A 21,882-nucleotide genomic window follows, 5' to 3' on the forward strand; every position below is an offset into this window, starting at 1 on the left:
TCCCCACACTATAAATACAGCCCCACACTATAAATACAGCCCCACACTATAAATACAGTCCCCACACTATAAATACAGTCCCACACTATAAATACAGACCCCACACTATAAATACAGTCCCCACACTATAAATACAGTCCCCACACTATAAAATACAGTCCCCACACTATAATACAGCCCCACACTATAAATACAGTCCCACACTATAAATACAGCCCCACACTATAAATACAGTCCCCACACTATAAATACAGTCCCACACTATAAATACAGTCCCCACACTATAAATACAGTCCCCACACTATAAATACAGCCCCCACACTATAAATACAGTCCCCACACTATAAATACAGTCCCCACACTATAAATACAGCCCCACACTATAAATACAGTCCCCACACTATAAATACAGCCCCACACTATAAATACAGTCCCCACACACTATAAATACAGTCCCCACACTATAAATACAGTCCCCACACTATAAATACAGTCCCCACACTATAAATACAGCCCACACTATAAATACAGCCCCCACACTATAAATACAGTCCCCACACTATAAATACAGCCCCACACTATAAATACAGTCCCCACACTATAAATACAGTCCCCACACTATAAATACAGCCCCCACACTATAAATACAGTCCCCACACTATAAATACAGCCCCACACTATAAATACAGTCCCCACACTATAAATACAGTCCCCACACTATAAATACAGTCCCCACACTATAAATACAGTCCCCACACTATAAATACAGCCCCACACTATAAATACAGCCCCACACTATAAATACAGTCCCCACACTATAAATACAGTCCCCACACTATAAATACAGTCCCCACACTATAAATACAGCCCCACACTATAAATACAGTCCCCACACTATAAATACAGCCCCACACTATAAATACAGTCCCCACACTATAAATACAGCCCCACACTATAAATACAGTCCCCACACTATAAATACAGTCCCCACACTATAAATACAGCCCCACACTATAAATACAGTCCCCACACTATAAATACAGTCCCCACACTATAAATACAGCCCCACACTATAAATACAGTCCCCACACTATAAATACAGCCCACACTATAAATACAGCCCCACACTATAAATACAGCCCCCACACTATAAATACAGTCCCCACACTATAAATACAGTCCCCACACTAAATACAGCCCCACACCTATAAATACAGTCCCCACACTATAAATACCGCCCCACACTATAAATACAGTCCCCACACTATAAATACAGCCCACACTATAAATACAGCCCCCACACTATAAATACAGCCCCAACACTATAAATACAGCCCCCACACTATAAATACAGCCCCCACACTATAAATACAGCCCCACACTATAAATACAGTCCCCACACTATAAATACAGCCCCACACTATAAATACAGTCCCACACTATAAATACAGCCCCACACTATAAATACAGCCCCACACTATAAATACAGCCCCACACTATAAATACAGCCCCCACACTATAAATACAGCCCCCACACTATAAATACAGTCCCCAACACTATAAATACAGTCCCCACACTATACAATCCAGGCCCCACACACTATAATTACAGTCCCCAACACTATAACTACAGTCCCCACATCTATAATACAGTCCCACACTATAATACAGCCCCCACCCAAGAGCCACCACCCTATAAATACAGTCCCCACACTATAATACAGCCCCCACACTATGAAATACAGTCCCCCACACTATAATTACCGTCCCCACACTATAAATACAGTCCCCCCAACTATAAATACAGGTCCCCACACTATAATACAGCCCCATACTACTATAAATACAGCCCCCACACTATCAATACAGTCCCACCACTATAAATTACAGCCTCACAACTATAAATACAGTCCCAATCCACTTATCAATTACTAGTCACCTGACTCTTATAATACAGTCCCCACACTATAATACCAAGCCCCTACACTATACCTACAGTCCCCCACACTATAAATACAGCCCTACCACTATAAATACAGTACCCACACTATAATTACAGCCCCACACTCTAAATACAGTTCCCCACACTTTATCAATACCAGCCCATACACGCTAGAAATACAGTCCCCACACTATAAATACAGTCCCCCACACTATAAATACAGCCCCACACTATAAATACAGCCCCCACACTATAAATACAGCCCCCACACTATAAATACAGCCCCCACACTATAAATACAGCCCCCACACTATAAATACAGTCCCCACACTATAAATACAGCCCCACACTATAAATACAGCCCCCACACTATAAATACAGTCCCCACATATAAATACAGCCCCCACACTATAAATACAGTCCCCACACTATAAATACAGTCCCCACACTATAAATACAGTCCCCCCACACTATAAATACAGTCCCCACACTATAAATACAGCCCCCACACTATAAATACAGTCCCCACACTATAAATACAGTCCACACACTATAAATACAGCCCCACACTATAAATACAGTCCCACACTATAAATACAGTCCCCACACTATAAATACAGTCCCCACACTATAAATACAGTCCCCACACTATAAATACAGCCCCCACACTATAAATACAGTCCCCACACTATAAATACAGCCCCCACACTATAAATACAGCCCCCACACTATAAATACAGCCCCCACACTATAAATACAGCCCCACACTATAAATACAGCCCCACACTATAAATACAGTCCCCACACTATAAATACAGCCCCCACACTATAAATACAGTCCACACACTATAAATACAGCCCCCACACTATAAATACAGCCCCACACTATAAATACAGTCCCCACACTATAAATACAGCCCCACACTATAAATACAGTCCCCACACTATAAATACAGCCCCACACTATAAATACAGTCCCCACACTATAAATACAGCCCCACACTATAAATACAGCCCCACACTATAAATACAGCCCCACACTATAAATACAGCCCCCACACTATAAATACAGCCCCCACACTATAAATACAGTCCCCCACACTATAAATACAGCCCCCACACTATAAATACAGTCCCCACACTATAAATACAGCCCCACACTATAAATACAGTCCCCACACTATAAATACAGCCCCACCACTAAAATACACCCACTAAAACAGCCCCACACTATAAATACAGCCCCAACACTATAAATACAGTCCCACACTAATACACATAAACAGCCCCACCTATAAATACAGCCCAACACTATAAATACAGTCCCACACTATAATACAGCCCACACTATAAATACAGCCCACACATATAAATACAGCCCCACACTAAATACACCACATAAAATACAGCCCCACACTATAAATACAGTCCCCACACTATAAATACAGCCCCACACTATAAATACAGTCCCCACACTATAAATACAGCCCCCACTATAAATACAGCCCACACTATAAATACAGCCCCACACTATAAATACAGCCCCACACTATAAATACAGCCCCACACTATAAATACAGCCCCCCACACTATAAATACAGCCCCACACTATAAATACAGCCCCACACTATAAATACAGCCCCCACTATCAATACAGCCCCACACTATAAATACAGCCCCCACACTATAAATACAGTCCCACACTATAAATACAGCCCCCACACTATAAATACAGCCCCACACTATAAATACAGCCCCCACACTATAAATACAGCCCCCACACTATCAATACAGCCCCCACACTATAAATACAGCCCCACACTATAAATACAGCCCCCACACTATAAATACAGTCCACACACTATAAATACCGATCCCACACTATAAATACAGCCCTCACACTATAAATACAGTCCCAACACTATAAATACAGCCCCCACACTATAAATACAGATCCCAACACTATAAATACAGTCCCCACACTATAAATACAGCCCCCACACTATAAATACAGTCCCCACACTATAAATACAGCCCCACACTATAAATACAGGCCCAACACTATAAATACAGTCCCCACACTATAAATACAGCCCCCACACTATAAATACAGACCCCACACTATAAATACAGACCCACACTATAAATACAGTCCCCACACTATAAATACAGACATCACACTATAAATACAGTCCCCACACTATAAATACAGTCCACACACTATAAATACAGCCGCACACTATAAATACAGCCCCCACCATATAAATACAGTCCACACACTATAAATACAGCCCCACACTATAAATACAGTCCACACACTATAAATACAGCCCCCACACTATAAATACAGCCCCACACTATAAATACAGCCCCACACTATAAATACACGCCACACCTATAAATACCCCCCCCACAATAAATACCGCCCCACACTATAAATACAGTCCCCACACTATAAATACAGTCCCCACACTATAAATACAGTCCCCACACTATAAATACAGCCCACACACTATAAATACAGCCCCCACACTATAAATACAGCCCCCACACTATAAATACAGCCCCCCACACTATAAATACAGCCCCCACACTATAAATACAGCCCCCACACTATAAATACAGCCCCCACACTATCAATACAGCCCCACACTATAAATACAGCCCCACACTATAAATACAGTCCCCACACTATAAATACAGCCCCCACACTATAAATACAGTCCCCACACTATAAATACAGCCCCCACACTATAAATACAGTCCCCACACTATAAATACAGTCCCCACACTATAAATACAGCCCCACACTATAAATACAGCCCACACTATAAATACAGCCCCCACACTATAAATACAGCCCCACACTATAAATACAGTCCCCACACTATAAATACAGCCCCCACACTATAAATACAGTCCACACACTATAAATACAGCCCCCACACTATAAATACAGTCCCCACACTATAAATACAGCCCCACACTATAAATACAGTCCCCACACTATAAATACAGTCCCCACACTATAAATACAGCCCCACACACTATAAATACAGCCCCACACTATAAATACAGTCCCCACACTATAAATACAGTCCCCACACTATAAATACAGCCCCACACTATAAATACAGTCCCCACACTATAAATACAGTCCCCACACTATAAATACAGCCCCACACTATAAATACAGTCCACATACTATAAATACAGCCCCACACTATAAATACAGTCCACACACTATAAATACAGTCCACACACTATAAATACAGCCCCACACTATAAATACAGTCAACACACTATAAATACAGCCCCCACACTATAAATACAGTCCCCACACTATAAATACAGCCCCACACTATAAATACAGTCCCCACACTATAAATACAGCCCCACACTATAAATACAGTCCCCACACTATAAATACAGCCCCACACTATAAATACAGTCCCACACTATAAATACAGTCCCCACACTATAAATACAGCCCCACACTATAAATACAGTCCCCACACTATAAATACAGTCCCCACACTATAAATACAGTCCTCACACTATAAATACAGTCCCCACACTATAAATACAGTCCCACACTATAAATACAGCCCCACACTATCAATACACTCCCCACACTATAAATACAGCCCCACACTATAAATACAGTCCCCACACTATAAATACAGTCCCACACTATAAATACAGCCCCACACTATAAATACAGTCCCCACACTATAAATACAGCCCCACACTATAAATACAGTCCCACACTATAAATACAGTCCCCACACTATAAATACAGCCCCACACTATAAATACAGTCCCCACACTATAAATACAGTCCCCACACTATAAATACAGTCCTCACACTATAAATACAGTCCCCACACTATAAATACAGTCCCACACTATAAATACAGCCCCACACTATCAATACACTCCCCACACTATAAATACAGCCCCACACTATAAATACAGTCCCCACACTATAAATACAGTCCCCACACTATAAATACAGTCCCACACTATAAATACAGTCCCCACACTATAAATACAGCCCCACACTATAAATACAGCCACACACTATAAATACATTACAGTATAGTGATACAGTGTATTGACAGTATAGTGATATTACATTACATAGTGTAAACATATTGTCACAATCCAAGTATACACAGTCTAACATTACCACACACCTAACATATCCAGTGTAAATAACGATGATTATTTATCCCTGTGTGCTGAGATACTATAAGTAAACGGAAAGGTTTGTACACACCAGGATGGTCAGACTGTAAACAGAGACCATATTGACCATTACTGGACATACACACTGACCGAGGTCCCCTGTGGTCTTAAAGCCAATCAGTGCTCTAATGTCCAGTTAAATAAGCAGATCTATAGAGATGGTCATTATGTATTGGGTCACTTTGTCCACAGTTTGTCCGGGGTCACTATAGGTAGATACAGGTAGGTAAAGACAGATCTTACCTGTCCCTCCTATACAAGTAGTAGTAAATCCTAGGACTAGTATACAAGGACGTAGAATCTTCAGCACGGTAACTGAGAGACCTGTAAAGGACAAAGGTGATAGGTGTCTGTTTAAGGTACGTATGTATGTTACTTACATAATATTATCTTAATATCTCAATGATTGAATGCGATATTGGCAAGTGAAAAGATTACAATGTACACATTCCAGATGTATTTGTGGTAAAAATTTTAATGATCAAATTACCTCGAAAGGTTTGCATGATGCTGGATATAATAATTTTGGTTTTGGTAGTAGTAAATTGGACTTCGGTAATAGAAGATTTGACCTTTGGCATAGTAAATTTAACTTTGGTAATAATACTCTTGGCCTTGCTAACAATTAGTTTAACCTTGATTGTAATAGATTTGATTGTTAAGTTTTTAATACCATGGTAGGAATAAGGTGACCTTTGATATTTGTTGAAACAACATTGACACTTGTTTTGAACTTATTAGTATATTGGTGAGTAGATCCTTATTTATGACTTGAAATTGGTAAACTAGATTGTGTTAGTATGGCCTTGACTGTGGTACTTTGACCTAGATTGTGTTAGTATGGCCTTGACTGTGGTACTTTGACCTAGATTGTGTTAGTATGGCCTTGACTGTGGTTCTTTGACCTAGATTGTGTTAGTATGGCCTTGACTGTGGTTCTTTGACCTAGATTGTGTTAGTATGGCCTTGACTGTGGTTCTTTGACCTAGATTGTGTTAGTATGGCCTTGACTGTGGTTCTTTGACCTAGATTGTGTTAGTATGGCCTTGACTGTGGTTCTTTGACCTAGATTGTGTTAGTATGACCTTGACTGTGGTACTTTGACTTAGATTGTGTTAGTATGACCTTGACTGTGGTACTTTGACCTAGATTGTGTTAGTATGGCCTTGACTGTGGTTCTTTGACCTAGATTGTGTTAGTATGACCTTGACTGTGGTTCTTTGACCTAGATTGTGTTAGTATGGCCTTGACTGTGGTTCTTTGACCTAGATTGTGTTAGTATGGCCTTGACTGTGGTTCTTTGACCTAGATTGTGTTAGTATGACCTTGACTGTGGTTCTTTGACCTAGATTGTGTTAGTATGACCTTGACTGTGGTACTTTGACCTAGATTGTGTTAGTATGACCTTGACTGTGGTACTTTGACTTAGATTGTGTTAGTATGACCTTGACTGTGGTACTTTGACCTAGATTGTGTTAGTATGGCCTTGACTGTGGTTCTTTGACCTAGATTGTGTTAGTATGGCCTTGACTGTGGTTCTTTGACCTAGATTGTGTTAGTATGACATTGACTGTGGTTCTTTGACCTAGATTGTGTTAGTATGGCCTTGACTGTGGTTCTTTGACCTAGATTGTGTTAGTATGACCTTGACTGTGGTTCTTAGACCTAGATTGTGTTAGTATGACCTTGACTGTGGTACTTTGACCTAGATTGTGTTAGTATGACCTTGACTGTGGTACTTTGACTTAGATTGTGTTAGTATGACCTTGACTGTGGTACTTTGACCAAGATTGTGTTAGTATGGCCTTGACTGTGGTTCTTTGACCTAGATTGTGTTAGTATGACCTTGACTGTGGTACTTTGACCTAGATTGTGTTAGTATGACCTTGACTGTGGTACTTTGACCTAGATTGTGTTAGTATGACATTGACTGTGGTACTTTGACCTAGATTGTGTTAGTATGACCTTGACTGTGGTACTTTGACCTAGATTGTGTTAGTATGACCTTGACTGTGGTACTTCTTTAACATTGTTTGTGGTACTTTGTCCTTAATCGTGGTAGTGTGACTTTAACCTTGATTTTGATAGGTATGACCTTGGCCATATAGTTAACAAGCCTGTGCTACCATTTGTTGGTTTGAGTTTAGAGTGGCTGCTATAGTTCAAAAGCTATAGATGTTTTGTGGTGTATTGATCAACAGCACAACCAATGCCATAAATTTTGCAGTTTGTGATCCTCTCTCCTGATCTGGACATGTAGAGTGTAGCCCCGGAATATGTTAGGATTCTGGGATAAGATTAGTGATGACTCACCAATAAAGAGTAAAAAAATGAGAAATCTATACAACAATACATCATAAACAATTCACTGCTTTAATACCGACAAAAACTACCATGAAGTCCACAACAGGGTGAAACTTAGAACAATGAAAAGGTATAAGTTACTGAGACATATACATTTCAGAAATCTGTAAAAAGTTAATATTAATATTAATATATCTGGAAATTAGTAATAGTTATAACTTTCACATATGTAAACAGGTCACTGCCCCAATAAAGGGTACGTCTATAGTAATCAATCTGATTAAGTATCCTATAACCTCTACATGGCTACCTCAAGTTATTAATTAAATCAGTCACATAATACAAACTGTCTTCACGGGCTGTCACATCATTGTCAGAGGATACAGAAGGCAGGATGTCATATTGTATTGTTATCAAGTTCACAGATCAGACCATTGTGTCTGGAATATGTTGTATTGTTATAGAATTCACAGAGTTCATAGTGTTAAAGAGGAAAACAATGTGAATGTGATGTTGTGGTGTACGGCCAAGTTAAGGGTGTATGCTACCTTACTGCGATCGACGTGCAGCCAAGTTAAGGGTGTATGCTACCTCACTTGGATGTTTGATCATCTTGATGTTTACCACACCCCTTGGCCCAGGATTCCACGTCAACCATAGCGACTTTTTATTGCCAACTACATTACTATTTACCATGTAATGGCATAGAATAGTGTTGTATTGCTAATGGGATCTTAAACCATAGACAAACAACCAAACCCCTGACATCTGATAATCAGTCCCGTGCCTCTAATAAACCCTGACGTCCATGGTAGTAGCTACAACAGACAACAAACCCTGACGTCCATCACCATGGTAGTAGCTACAACAGACAACAAACCCTGACGTCCATCACCACAGTAGTAGCTACAACAGACAACAAACCCTGAGGTCCATGGCCATGGTAGTAGCTACAACAGACAACAAACCCTGACGTCCATCACCACGGTAGTAGCTACAACAGACAACAAACCCTGACGTCCATGGCCATGGTAGTAGCTACAACAGACAACAAACCCGATGTCTATTACAATGGTAGTAGCTACAACAGACGACAAACCCTGATGTCCATCACCACGGTAGTAGCTACAACAGACAACAAACCCTGATGTCCATCACCATGGTAGTAGCTACAACAGACAACAAACCCTGATGTCCATCACCACGGTAGTAGCTACAACAGACAACAAACCCTGACGTCCATCACCACGGTAGTAGCTACAACAGACAACAAACCCTGACGTCCATCACCACGGTAGTAGCTACAACAGACAACAAACCCTGACGTCCATCACCACGATAGTAGCTACAACAGACAACAAACCCTGACGTCCATCACCACGGTAGTAGCTACAACAGACAACAAACCCTGACGTCCATCACCACGGTAGTAGCTACAACAGACAACAAACCCTGACGTCCATCACCATGGTAGTAGCTACAACAGACAACAAACCCGATGTCTATTACAATGGTAGTAGCTACAACAGACGACAAACCCTGATGTCCATCACCACGGTAGTAGCTACAACAGACAACAAACCCTGATGTCCATCACCATGGTAGTAGCTACAACAGACAACAAACCCTGATGTCCATCACCACGGTAGTAGCTACAACAGACAACAAACCCTGACGTCCATCACCACGGTAGTAGCTACAACAGACAACAAACCCTGACGTCCATCACCACGGTAGTAGCTACAACAGACAACAAACCCTGACGTCCATCACCACGGTAGTAGCTACAACAGACAACAAACCCTGACGTCCATCACCACGATAGTAGCTACAACAGACAACAAACCCTGACGTCCATCACCACGGTAGTAGCTACAACAGACAACAAACCCTGACGTCCATCACCACGGTAGTAGCTACAACAGACAACAAACCCTGACGTCTGACCACCAGTTCCCCCCTCAAATCAACTCTGACGTCCACGGCCATGGCTAGTGATAGCGAAACATGAGTTGGGAGCCTGCGATGTATCATTGCGATATACAATGTACCTATGTCCAAGACTATCTGACTGTCTTTAAGGTGTCACATTAGAACGTATACCTTATATGGAAACTTTATCTAAAATGTAAAAATGCCGTCATTCAGACTGAACATTTTAACATCCAATAAGGAGTAATACAAACCAAATCTGTAGGAACCACGGAGGTGACACCGTCATCTTTGTCCACCAAATCTGTAGGAACCACGGAGGTGACACGGTCATCTTTGTCCACCGAATCTGTAGGAACCACGGAGGTGACACGGTCATCTTTGTCCACCGAATCTGTAGGAACCACGGAGGTGACACGGTCATCTTTGTCCACCGAATCTGTAGGAACCACGGAGGTGACACGGTCATCTTTGTCCACCGAATCTGTAGGAACCACGGAGGTGACATGGTCATCTTTGTCAACCGAATCGTGGATAATTCGCATTCATTTGCAATATTGAAAACTACCTACAATATAGTAATTAAATGAATTGAATTCGCCAAATAGTTGTTTAAACTTTTTACGATTTAGCCTGAGGAATGATGACGTAGAAGTGGATAGTGTTCAGGTGTTCAGAACTATATTGTATCTATAAATTGTTGATCTTGGCCATATTTAAATTGCGTTGACTATTGCTTGAAAGGATGGGCAGACTTACCAATGCCCTTCCTGTATTGGAGAAAATGGAGAGATATGAGGTATAATCACCCAACGGTAACGAAATATGATATGTTTTCGTTTTTCTACTCTCGTCGCCTTGGTCGGAGTTCCAGTGTATACCCAGTAAAACGTTTTTGTTGATAATTTTTTAAAATCTGAAATCGTCATTTTTTTATTTTTTTTTTTATAGATGTATATATAGTTATACGATTTGATATGAGACACCTTTCGGAGAAAATTACATATTCTATCTGTGTTTAAGACGGGTCGAAAAGCGTTAAACAGTTACAGTAACCAACACACGCCGTGGAATACGAGTGGTTAGGATAGCGAGCTATATGTTTACACTGTGTACAGATGTAATTACTCCGGTCCAAACATCGCCTTATCTATTTATCTTTTTCACGCTTCGCGTTTTTCACAAGAGCTTTGACTAACAAGAAGACATACCTAAGCCATTTGTGGGTGTCATCCGGAATTTATAAGTACCATCTCTTTATGACCCAGAAAACTGCGGTCCCATTAACAGGCCATCACCTGGTAAGGATAATGTCGGACTGTTTAGAATGACGGGTGGAGAAATACCCAGGAACGATAAAGGGATACTTTAGAGGGACAAAAGACTTAGTGTCCTGCTAACTAACGATTTAGGACCTAGTCAGAGTTCAGCTACATTACTGAGATGGACACAATATCTGGAGTTATACCCCGGGGTGTGAACGAAGCGACACGCGGGATGAACACGGTGATTAAAGTGTAAAACTGTTACTAAAACTACACATTATTCCAGCAGGTCACGAGAATCGTGTGCATGGAAAGGATGTCGGACACTTCAGCAACGTCTTACAGTAAGTGACATCAAGAGGGAACTGTCAAATACAAAATCGCGGGGACTTAAATGACATCTAACATCAACAGCATCTTATAGTGACATCGTTACTATATTACGGGGAGCCATCTTATAGTGACATCGTTACTTTATCACGAGGAGCCATCTTATAGTGACATCGTTACTATATCACGGGGAGCCATCTTATAGTGACATCGTTACTATATCACGGGGATCCATCTTATAGTGACACCGTAAATGTATCACGGGGAGCCATCTTATAGTGACACCGTTACTATATCACGGGGAGCCATCTTATAGTGACACCGTTACTGTATCACGGGGAGCCATCTTATAGTGACATCGTTACTATATCACGGGGAGCCATCTTATAGTGACACCGTAAATGTATCACGGGGAGTCATCTTATAGTGACATCGTTACTATATCACGGGGAGCCATCTTATAGTGACATCGTTACTATATCACGGGGAGCCATCTTATAAAGACATCGTTACTGTATCGTGGGGAGCCATCTTATAGTGACATCGTTACTGTATCGTTGGGGGCCATCTTATAGTGACATCGTTACTATATCACGGGGAGCCATCTTATAGTGACATCGTTACTGTATCGTGGGGAGCCATCTTATAGTGACATCGTTACTGTATCACGGGGAGCCATCTTATAGTGACATCGTTACTATATCACGGGGAGCCATCTTATAGTGACATCGTTACTATATCGCGGGGAGCCATCCTATAGTGACATCGTTACTATATCACGGGGAGCCATCTTATAGTGACATCGATACTTTATCACGGGGAGCCATCTTATAGTGACATCGTAACTGTATCGCGGGGAGCCATCTTATAGTGACATCGTTACTGTATCACGGGGAGCCATCTTATAGTGACATCGTTACTGTATCGCGGGGAGCCATCTTATAGTGACATCGTTACTATATCACGGGGAGCCATCTTATAGTGACATCGTTACTATATCACGGGGAGCCATCTTATAGTGACATCGTTACTGTATCACGGGGAGCCATCTTATAGTGACATCGTTACTGTATCACGGGGAGCCATCTTATAGTGACATCGTTACTATATCGCGGGGAGTCATCTTATAGTGACATCGTTACTGTATCACGGGGAGCCATCTTATAGTGACATCGTTACTGTATCACGGGGAGCCTTCTATAGTGACATCGTTACTGTATCACGGGGAGCCATCTTATAGTGACATCGTTACTATATCGCAGGGAGCCATCTTATAGTGACATCGTTACTATATCACGAGGAGCCATCTTATAGTGACATCGTTACTGTATCACGGGGAGCCATCTTATAGTGACATCGTTACTATATCGCGGGGAGCCATCTTATAGTGACATCGTTACTATATCGCAGGGAGCCATCTTATAGTGACATCGTTACTATATCACGAGGAGCCATCTTATAGTGACATCGTTACTGTATCACGGGGAGCCATCTTATAGTGACATCGTTACTATATCGCGGGGAGCCATCTTATAGTGACATCGTTACTATATCGCGGGGAGCCATCTTATAGTGACATCGTTACTATATCACGGGGAGCCATCTTATAGTGACATCGATACTTTATCACGGGGAGCCATCTTATAGTGACATCGTAACTGTATCGCGGGGAGCCATCTTATAGTGACATCGTTACTGTATCACGGGGAGCCATCTTATAGTGACATCGTTACTATATCGCGGGGAGTCATCTTATAGTGACATCGTTACTGTATCACGGGGAGCCATCTTATAGTGACATCGTTACTATATCGCGGGGAGCCATCTTATAAAGACATCGTTACTATATCGCGGGGAGCCATCCTATAGTGACATCGTTACTATATCACGGGGAGCCATCTTATAGTGACATCGTTAGTATATCACGGGGAGCCATCTTATAGTGACATCGTTACTGTATCACGGGGAGCCATCTTATAGTGACATCGTTACTATATCACGGGGATCCATCTTATAGTGACATCGTTACTGTATCACGGGGAGCCATCTTATAGTGACATCGTTACTGTATAGCATGGAGCCATCTTATAGTGACATCGTTACTGTATCACGGGGAGCCATCTTATAGTAACATCGTTACTATATCACGGGGAGCCATCTTATAGTGACATCGTTACTATACCGCGGGGATCCATCTTATAGTGACATCGTTACTGTATCACGGGGAGTCATCTTATAGTGACATCGTTACTGTATCACGGGGAGCCATCTTATAGTAACATCGTTACTGTATCACGGGGAGCCATCTTATAGTGACATCGTTACTGTATCGCGGGGAGCCATCTTATAGTGACATCGTTACTGTATCACGGGGAGCCATCTTATAGTGACATCGTTACTGTATCACGGGGAGCCATCTTATAGTGACATCGTTACTATATGGCGGGGAGTCATCTTATAGTGACATCGTTACTATATCGCGGGGAGTCATCTTATAGTGACATCGTTACTATATCGCGGGGAGTCATCTTATAGTGACATCGTTACTATATCGCGGGGAGCCATCTTATAGTGACATCGTTACTGTATCGTGGTGAGCCATCTTATAGTGACATCGTTAGCAGGGAGCTTGACACCAGAACTTCGTTATGTCCGATACAAGTCTACATGTTTACCAGTTAGTCTCGGAGTGTATCAATGGTATTTGATATTAACTTGTAGTTGGTATGCACATGTAAACAGTTGTAAATTATAGAGTTTTCGTTTGGCGGTGACCATTCCCAGAGAACTTTGGTCAGTGTTGAAACAATATACCATCAGCACTACTAATGATTTTTTAACTACTGCTTAATGAAGTGCCCCGTTTGTATAAACGACAAGTACACGTGTGTCTAACGGACCATTGTAACATTGCTATTGACTTTTGGACAAACTTTAGAGCTCTTAATTCTCAATTATTTTTCCCGTTTAATGTAAGGATTATTCCCATTTCAGCCATTCCCAACTTCTGACAAGCCGTGTCAATTATTTGATTATTATTCGGGTACATTAATGATACCGACGTATGCCTGTGATGGGTTGTCCTATGGTGGTGCTATTTACAGTCGGCTGTTAGAACATCATTTAATGGTAAAATCGACGTAATCGTTACGTAATGTGGAGTCAGTATGCCATATGCAAATTAGCTTTTACAACGCAAATATCATTTACAGATGATAAGTGGGAAGTTAAAGGGTCACAATCATTGCTTTGTACATTTGTATTTGTAAAGACGATTCAAATTCGGCCCGCGTGTTTTAGACGAGGATCATACAATACTGTCCAATTGTCACTTCCTATTCCTCAGTTTGTCGATTATATGATTTATTTGTCCCATTTCTAATTTCATATAAAATTACCTAAATGCATTTGAAAATACGTAATTAGATTCGTGTCCCTTTAACAGAATCAATTACCCTTGCTATAAAATTGATCAGTTTGGTAAATAAAAGTGGCTGACGGAGAGGGTTCCTCGAAGATGATATTATATCTCAATAGACTTGTGAAACCCCACAGTCGTTAGAGCAGGGCGGATATGAGGACGGAAAAATCAATGGCAGGGACAAACCCAAGTTCTACAACTGATATGGATATTTGATGTAAAGGACAGATAAAACTTTGACTTACGAGAGAAGTGACACACATGTTGACTGTTACAAGCCGCTCGTCGCTCTGTGATTTACATGTGATTTGCAAGCTCTGCTAGTTCACGGCATCAAATTACATGTATTGTTTAAATTCGTGAATCATTTAAACTGATTTGATGGATGTAAATTTGAACTGTCTAGTTTGATTTTTCTAATTTGTCAGTATATAATCTTGACGTACGATCGAGTGACGATCCTCCACCAACCCTTCACCAGTGTATAAAAGGATATATATTTTTTTTGTATCTTTAGACTGCGTACCACCCCAGAAGGAACAAGAAGAATGGACAATTTGACACATGGATTATCAGGTATTAGCAGACAATTATGTATTGAATTTCTAGTTTAAAAAAGTTGATTCGAACTCGCTGAACTGTGATATATGTAAATAGAAAATTTCACACGTAGAGATTTCAAATACGCAGACTTTATTCGTGCCGTGGAAGCCATGCTGCACTGTGTATTTGATAACGACACACTAAAATCGAGCTGGTGATGGACAGAATTAGTACTCTATTAACACTGGGATATATACAGTACTTACAATGGCTTTGAAAGTTTCTCTGTGGTCAAGTAATACTTAAGCATACTGGACTTATAGACTGTATACCTCTGTATAATACTATACATCACTACTCTCGGACCGTGGAGATTGTTCCGGGACTCCGTGGATTTTAGTATGGAACAGCCGCTCTCTCGGACACTATCCTCTCCGACACTATCCTCTCCGCATCTGAACGGAGCTGTTCAGGGGGTTTCCCAGAAAGTCATGCTGAACATGGCGAGAAGATCTCCCTCGGAGCCCAGGATGAGACGGTATGTATTCATTATTTGTTTTAACATTCATCAGCTTATTTTCTTTTTTAACATTTTAGAAACTAAATTGTCGAGTGTTTGAAAGGTCTGCCAATCTCGTTTTTTTTCTATTATAATTGTTTTTACCATAAAATGATCACGATATGTTGAATACGGTGTTATAGTGTACCTAACCTTCAACTTTATTTACAACAAAGTTGGGAGTTTGTGGAAACACTAGTAGTATGGCATCGAAATAGTATGGAGCTGAATGTGCATCAAACTTTAAATATTAGTTTTTTGGCATTGCACATTTTGTCGAATTATTGTTTGCTGATATTCAACACGTATGATATCCGATGTAAAATATCATGGAAAATAAAATTAATACGTATAGAATCTTAATCAATGGTTAAACAAGAAAAGTTTAAGATAATTGTGGGAAACGGTAGGTCATCTGTAGAGTGGCTTGTTTCTGACATTTTCTTATGTATGTACCAAATATACCCGTCAGTATCGGAAATTGTACGTCCCTGGTATCCTACCAAATGACCCAGATAGGCTTCCCAAGCCTGACAGAAGTTCGATGACAAGTAACAAGTATAACCGTGATGAAGATTGTACTGCTCCACGTGCCCAGTTAGTATGTCCCTGTGCTCGGGTCGACAAGTGCGGAATATTGCCAGGTTAGGTCGACCTTCACCTACCGGTCACAGCTTCACGTTCTGCCGGAGAAGTGGTCGAGAGGTCCAGATGCTGACCAGCAGGTGGGGAAAGTGTGAGAAGAGAGATTAATGGTAAAATAATTGTGATACCCAGCATATCTCAACGACACTTCTTCCATAATGTTTGAATATATTGACAAATGAATTGACTCAAATGTAATTTCGTGGGTTTTATAAAAGGTTAAACTTTTGCATGCTTAATTCTTTGTTTGGCAGTATTTTGATTCATTTTATTATATATTTCAGTATGTCTATATAAAATTACGTATGTTGGTAAGGACCCCCCTAGTCCAAATGTAATGACCAAGGCCAGAAAACTGATATACAGTAAGAAATGTTGATATTTAACGTTCGTAATTCGGACAACCCCATCACAAAAAAATGTAGCATTGGTATGAGTTGTCTATGAAGACATACCAGGGAAGGTATTTCTGGCTATTTTCTATGATATAAGACCTATATATGTAGTATTTCTGGCTATTTTCTATGATATAAGACCTATATATGTAGTAATTCTGGCTATTTTCTATGATATAAGACCTATATATGTAAGTATTTCTGGCTATTTTCTATGATATAAGACCTATATATGTAGTAAGGTATTTCTGGCTATTTTTCTTGATAGAAGACCTATATATTAAGGTATTTCTGGCTATTTTTCTTGATAGAAGACCTGTATATGTTGGTAATTCTGGCTATTTTCTATGATATAAAACCTATATATGTAAGTATTTCTGGCTATTTTCTATGATATAAGACTTGACATATTCCTGTGATCTACAAGATGTACATGTATGTAGGGATGGTGAAGAACTAAAATCAAAGGCATGCGTCTGTGGTCACTGTGGGAGTGACAGATACATAGAGTACCTTTGCCATTAGTCCGAGTTTCCCCTGTCCCTAACATCATATCTGGTGTACGTAACTCGACTACTTTGTCCTGTCAGATCTGGTGGACCAGTGCATTGTCTTTTTATCCTCATAATTCCTTTTTAATATAATTATTTTAAACTCATGTCCTGAGAGAGCTGTCAAGCTGAACTGAAACCTGTGGTGGGCTGCCTCTTTCTTGTAGCTACTATATATGGTTACATTAAACTGACTACAGTGATAGTACACATAGTCAAGCCATCAGTATTTCCGGGGACTGACAGTACTAATCCCATCACGGTGATCCTGATACACACACGTATAGATTAACTAGCTTCATTGCTCAACCTGATAACTTTAAGGTATAAATCATTACCTTAATTATTATATATAAACAGTACGCAATGTACTATTGGGAGGATTGTGTCTGGTTTGAATCTGTGGGGTAAGTTACTTTACTTTTGATGAAAATTTTTATTTTTCAGGCATAAATACATGAATATTGTAAAATACCTGTACAGAGAAATATGTCGGAGAGGAAAAAAAGTTTGTGAAAAAGAGGTGCACTTCATACTTGTAGCTACTATATCCTATGAATGAATGAATGAATGAAGAATGAATGAATGAATGAATAAATGAATGAAGAATGAATGAATGAATGAATGAATGAATGAATGAATGAATGAATGAATGAATGAAGAATGAATGAATGAATGAATGAATGAATGAATGAAGAATGAATGAATGAATGAATGAATGAATGAATGAATGAATGAAGAATGAATGAATGAATGAATGAATGAATCAATCAATCAGTCAATCAATCTGTTAGGTATCCTATATATATTTGTCTGTATATGTAGATGGCTACATATTGAGATGTCTATATATACAGGTGTCCATATTGTGTATATAGATATCTGAATAAATTCAGGTATGTGTCCACACTATCTATAAGGATGTAATATATACAGTAGCCATGGAGATGGGTAGTGTAGTATACACCTGTGGTTACTTTGATAGAATGATCTGGTTTGGTGATGGGAGTGTACCTATTGTTACACAGGTGTATTTAATTGTTACATGTCTATGCTATATTAAGTATTGTTTTTGAATGTTGATAGTTACAGTGATTTCGTGTGACTATAAATCGTTCTGGTTTCTATCTGTGACAGTACCACTGATATTTTCTTGGTAACCTATTTCTCACTATAATAGTTCTATATAGAAATATAAGGGGGATACATTACTGAAATAACAAGCTGTGGAGTAAATTGATACATACCCTGGGACGTCCCACTGTTGGTAGACATTACATGTCCTATAGTGTGTGTAGGATAAACGATCAGCTGAGTCAATGGTACAGGTAATATTATACAGGTAAAAAAGGTGGGCTTCCCTTGGGTTACCTCCCCAGTCTCAATGAATCTAGGCCTGTGAAAGAAGAATTTAGATTTAAATATCAAGAGCAGCTTCACAGGAACCTGCAGTGTGGTTATGAAAGGTCAGACTTAATAGGGTGACAGTTATTGGTGACCACTGACTATTTAATGGTCATTCTGCTGTTTATCTCAAAGTTAGTGATGACCTTTATGGCTTCCTGTCAGCAGTAGGAAGTTGCTGTGAATGAAGAAATCAGGACAGTTCTGATTGTCATTACTGGTATGGTGTTGATTTTAGATGTATATTCAGTTCTGGAATAGTACCACAATGAAAGATCTAGAAATTGGGAGAATTTGGAGTTCAGAGAACGGAGGAATTCTGCTTGGATTTGTGTGAACTTGATTAATATCAGCAGAGTGTATCGATTATTACACAAGAAGATTGTATTGTCAAAGACCGTAACAAATCACAACCATCAGAAATACTGCCTGGAATTGACAAACCAGCAAATGAAAGTTATTTAATATATAGTTGATCCACGTGCAAGGGATCTACTGCCTTACCTGTTACCTGTGTCCCAGAATGATAAAATGGCTACCTGTAGGGGAATCTCCTGGTGTTGAGCCTTGGTGAGATGTATCTTTGTTTGTTTTCAGTAAGTCTGTTTGGACAGACCTTAACTTATGTGACATTGTTGAGAGAAAGTCTCTAATCCTGTCCTGTGTTATACTGTCAGTACTAAAGTTTTCTGTGGGTCAAACCAGGGCATCTGTTGTCATTGAATGATCCAAACGTTTATGGTAAAGAAATATGGAAGTTTGGAGATATCAGATACAAAAGATAACTTATAATCTGGGATGAAGATGATTTAATAAGATCTATAAGTGACACCTGAGAGTAGACATCCTTGAATTGACCTCCTAAAGCACTAGTATTGAACTGGACATCAGAAAATGGACGACCAGTTCTTAGCTGCTATAGAGAGGCTGGAAAACAGGTAAGAACACTTACTCCTGTAAGTAATTGTAAACTAGTCTGCAGTTTAGTATTCATGAATTTTAATTGTGTAGAGAAGAAATTATTATTTAAGAATTATGGGAAATTTCCTGTGACGATGAGATTCTAAATGTTCTTACAATACAGAACATCAAATATAATACACGGATATAAGAGATTTACCTGTAGTGATTTGGTTATAGTAATTCACCTGTAGAGATTCACCTGTAGAGATTCACCTGTAGAGATTCACCTGTAGAGATTCATCTGTATAGATTCATCTGTTAGTGATTCACCTGTTAGTGATTCACCTGTATAGATTCACCTGTAGAGATTCACCTGTAGAGATTCACCTGTAGAGATTCACCTGTAGAGATTTGCCTGTAGAGAGTCACCTGTAGAGATTCACCTGTAGAGATTCATCTGTTAGAGATTCACCTGTAGAGATTTGCCTGTAGAGATTCACCAGTAAATTGAGATTTGATACTAGAGATTAACCTGTAGAATGAGATTTGCCAGTAGAGATTCACCTGTAGAGATTCACCTGTAGAGATTCATCTGTTAGTGATTCACCTGTAGAGATTCACCTGTAAATTGAGATTTGATACTAGAGATTAACCTGTAGAATGAGATTTGCCAGTAGAGAATCACCAATAGAGATTCACATGTAGAGATTTATCTGCAGAGATTCAGTACATCGGATCTACAAAATGTTTTCACACAGATGTGCCACAGAATCATTGACAAATATCATTCATTATATTTGTGGAATTAAGTACATCCAAACCAAAGTCTCTCAAAGGGAAATTCCTTCCATGAACAGGAAACCAATAACAAGTGTTTAAATTTGTTTTACTGAACATTGATTTTTCTTTGCTAGTGAATGAAAAAAAAATCTGTCATTGAGGTGTAAATGAGTTTGCAGCCTATAGAGGTGTCAGAAGGAATGAAATAAATTGTTATTTAAATACAGTATCAATATATTGAAGGTTTACAAAACATCAAAAAAAGGTCATGACATTTTGACCCTAGCCCCAGGTGAGAAATAAAAGGGGCACATTGGGGAAAGTAAAATTCACTAAAGGAGATGGCTGGAGTGTTAAGGATCATCTGAAAAGAAAATAGTGTTGAAAGGACAGATATCTACTTTGCACAAATCTAGTCATGTAATATGCCAACATGGCATGCTAGACAGGACTCTACAAGATGGGATACTAGCCTGCTATAGACTGTTCTCTAGAAGATGGGATACTAGCCTGCTATAGACTGTTCTCTAGAAGATGGGATACTAGCCTGCTATAGACTGTTATCTAGAAGATGGGATACTAGCCAGCTATAGACTGTTCTCTAGAAGATGGGATACTAGCCTGCTATAGACTGTTCTCTAGAGGATGGGATACTAG

At 39.8% G+C, this 21,882-nt stretch overlaps 1 protein-coding gene and 1 long non-coding RNA gene across 2 annotated transcripts in view; one reads left to right on the top strand and one right to left on the bottom strand.

Moving 5' to 3' along the window:
- The first annotated feature begins 6,427 nt into the window (after positions 1-6,427).
- Positions 6,428-21,882, top strand: part of LOC117316707 (breast cancer anti-estrogen resistance protein 3-like) — a 121,703-nt gene continuing 106,248 nt past the window's right edge. The window contains 2 exon segments of the mRNA XM_033871461.1: positions 6,428-6,552; positions 15,963-16,526. Of these exon segments, the coding sequence (XP_033727352.1) occupies positions 16,390-16,526 (137 nt within the window). The 5' untranslated portion in view covers positions 6,428-6,552; positions 15,963-16,389.
- Positions 16,120-19,527, bottom strand: LOC117316715. Its single transcript, XR_004529982.1, has 2 exons — positions 19,386-19,527; positions 16,120-17,261 (listed from the first exon to the last, which is right to left on the bottom strand). It is a non-coding gene; the product is annotated as an uncharacterized LOC117316715 (long non-coding RNA).

This window comes from Pecten maximus, chromosome 2, assembly GCF_902652985.1.
Source record: "Pecten maximus chromosome 2, xPecMax1.1, whole genome shotgun sequence".
NCBI classification, from domain to species: Eukaryota; Metazoa; Mollusca; class Bivalvia; order Pectinida; family Pectinidae; genus Pecten; species Pecten maximus.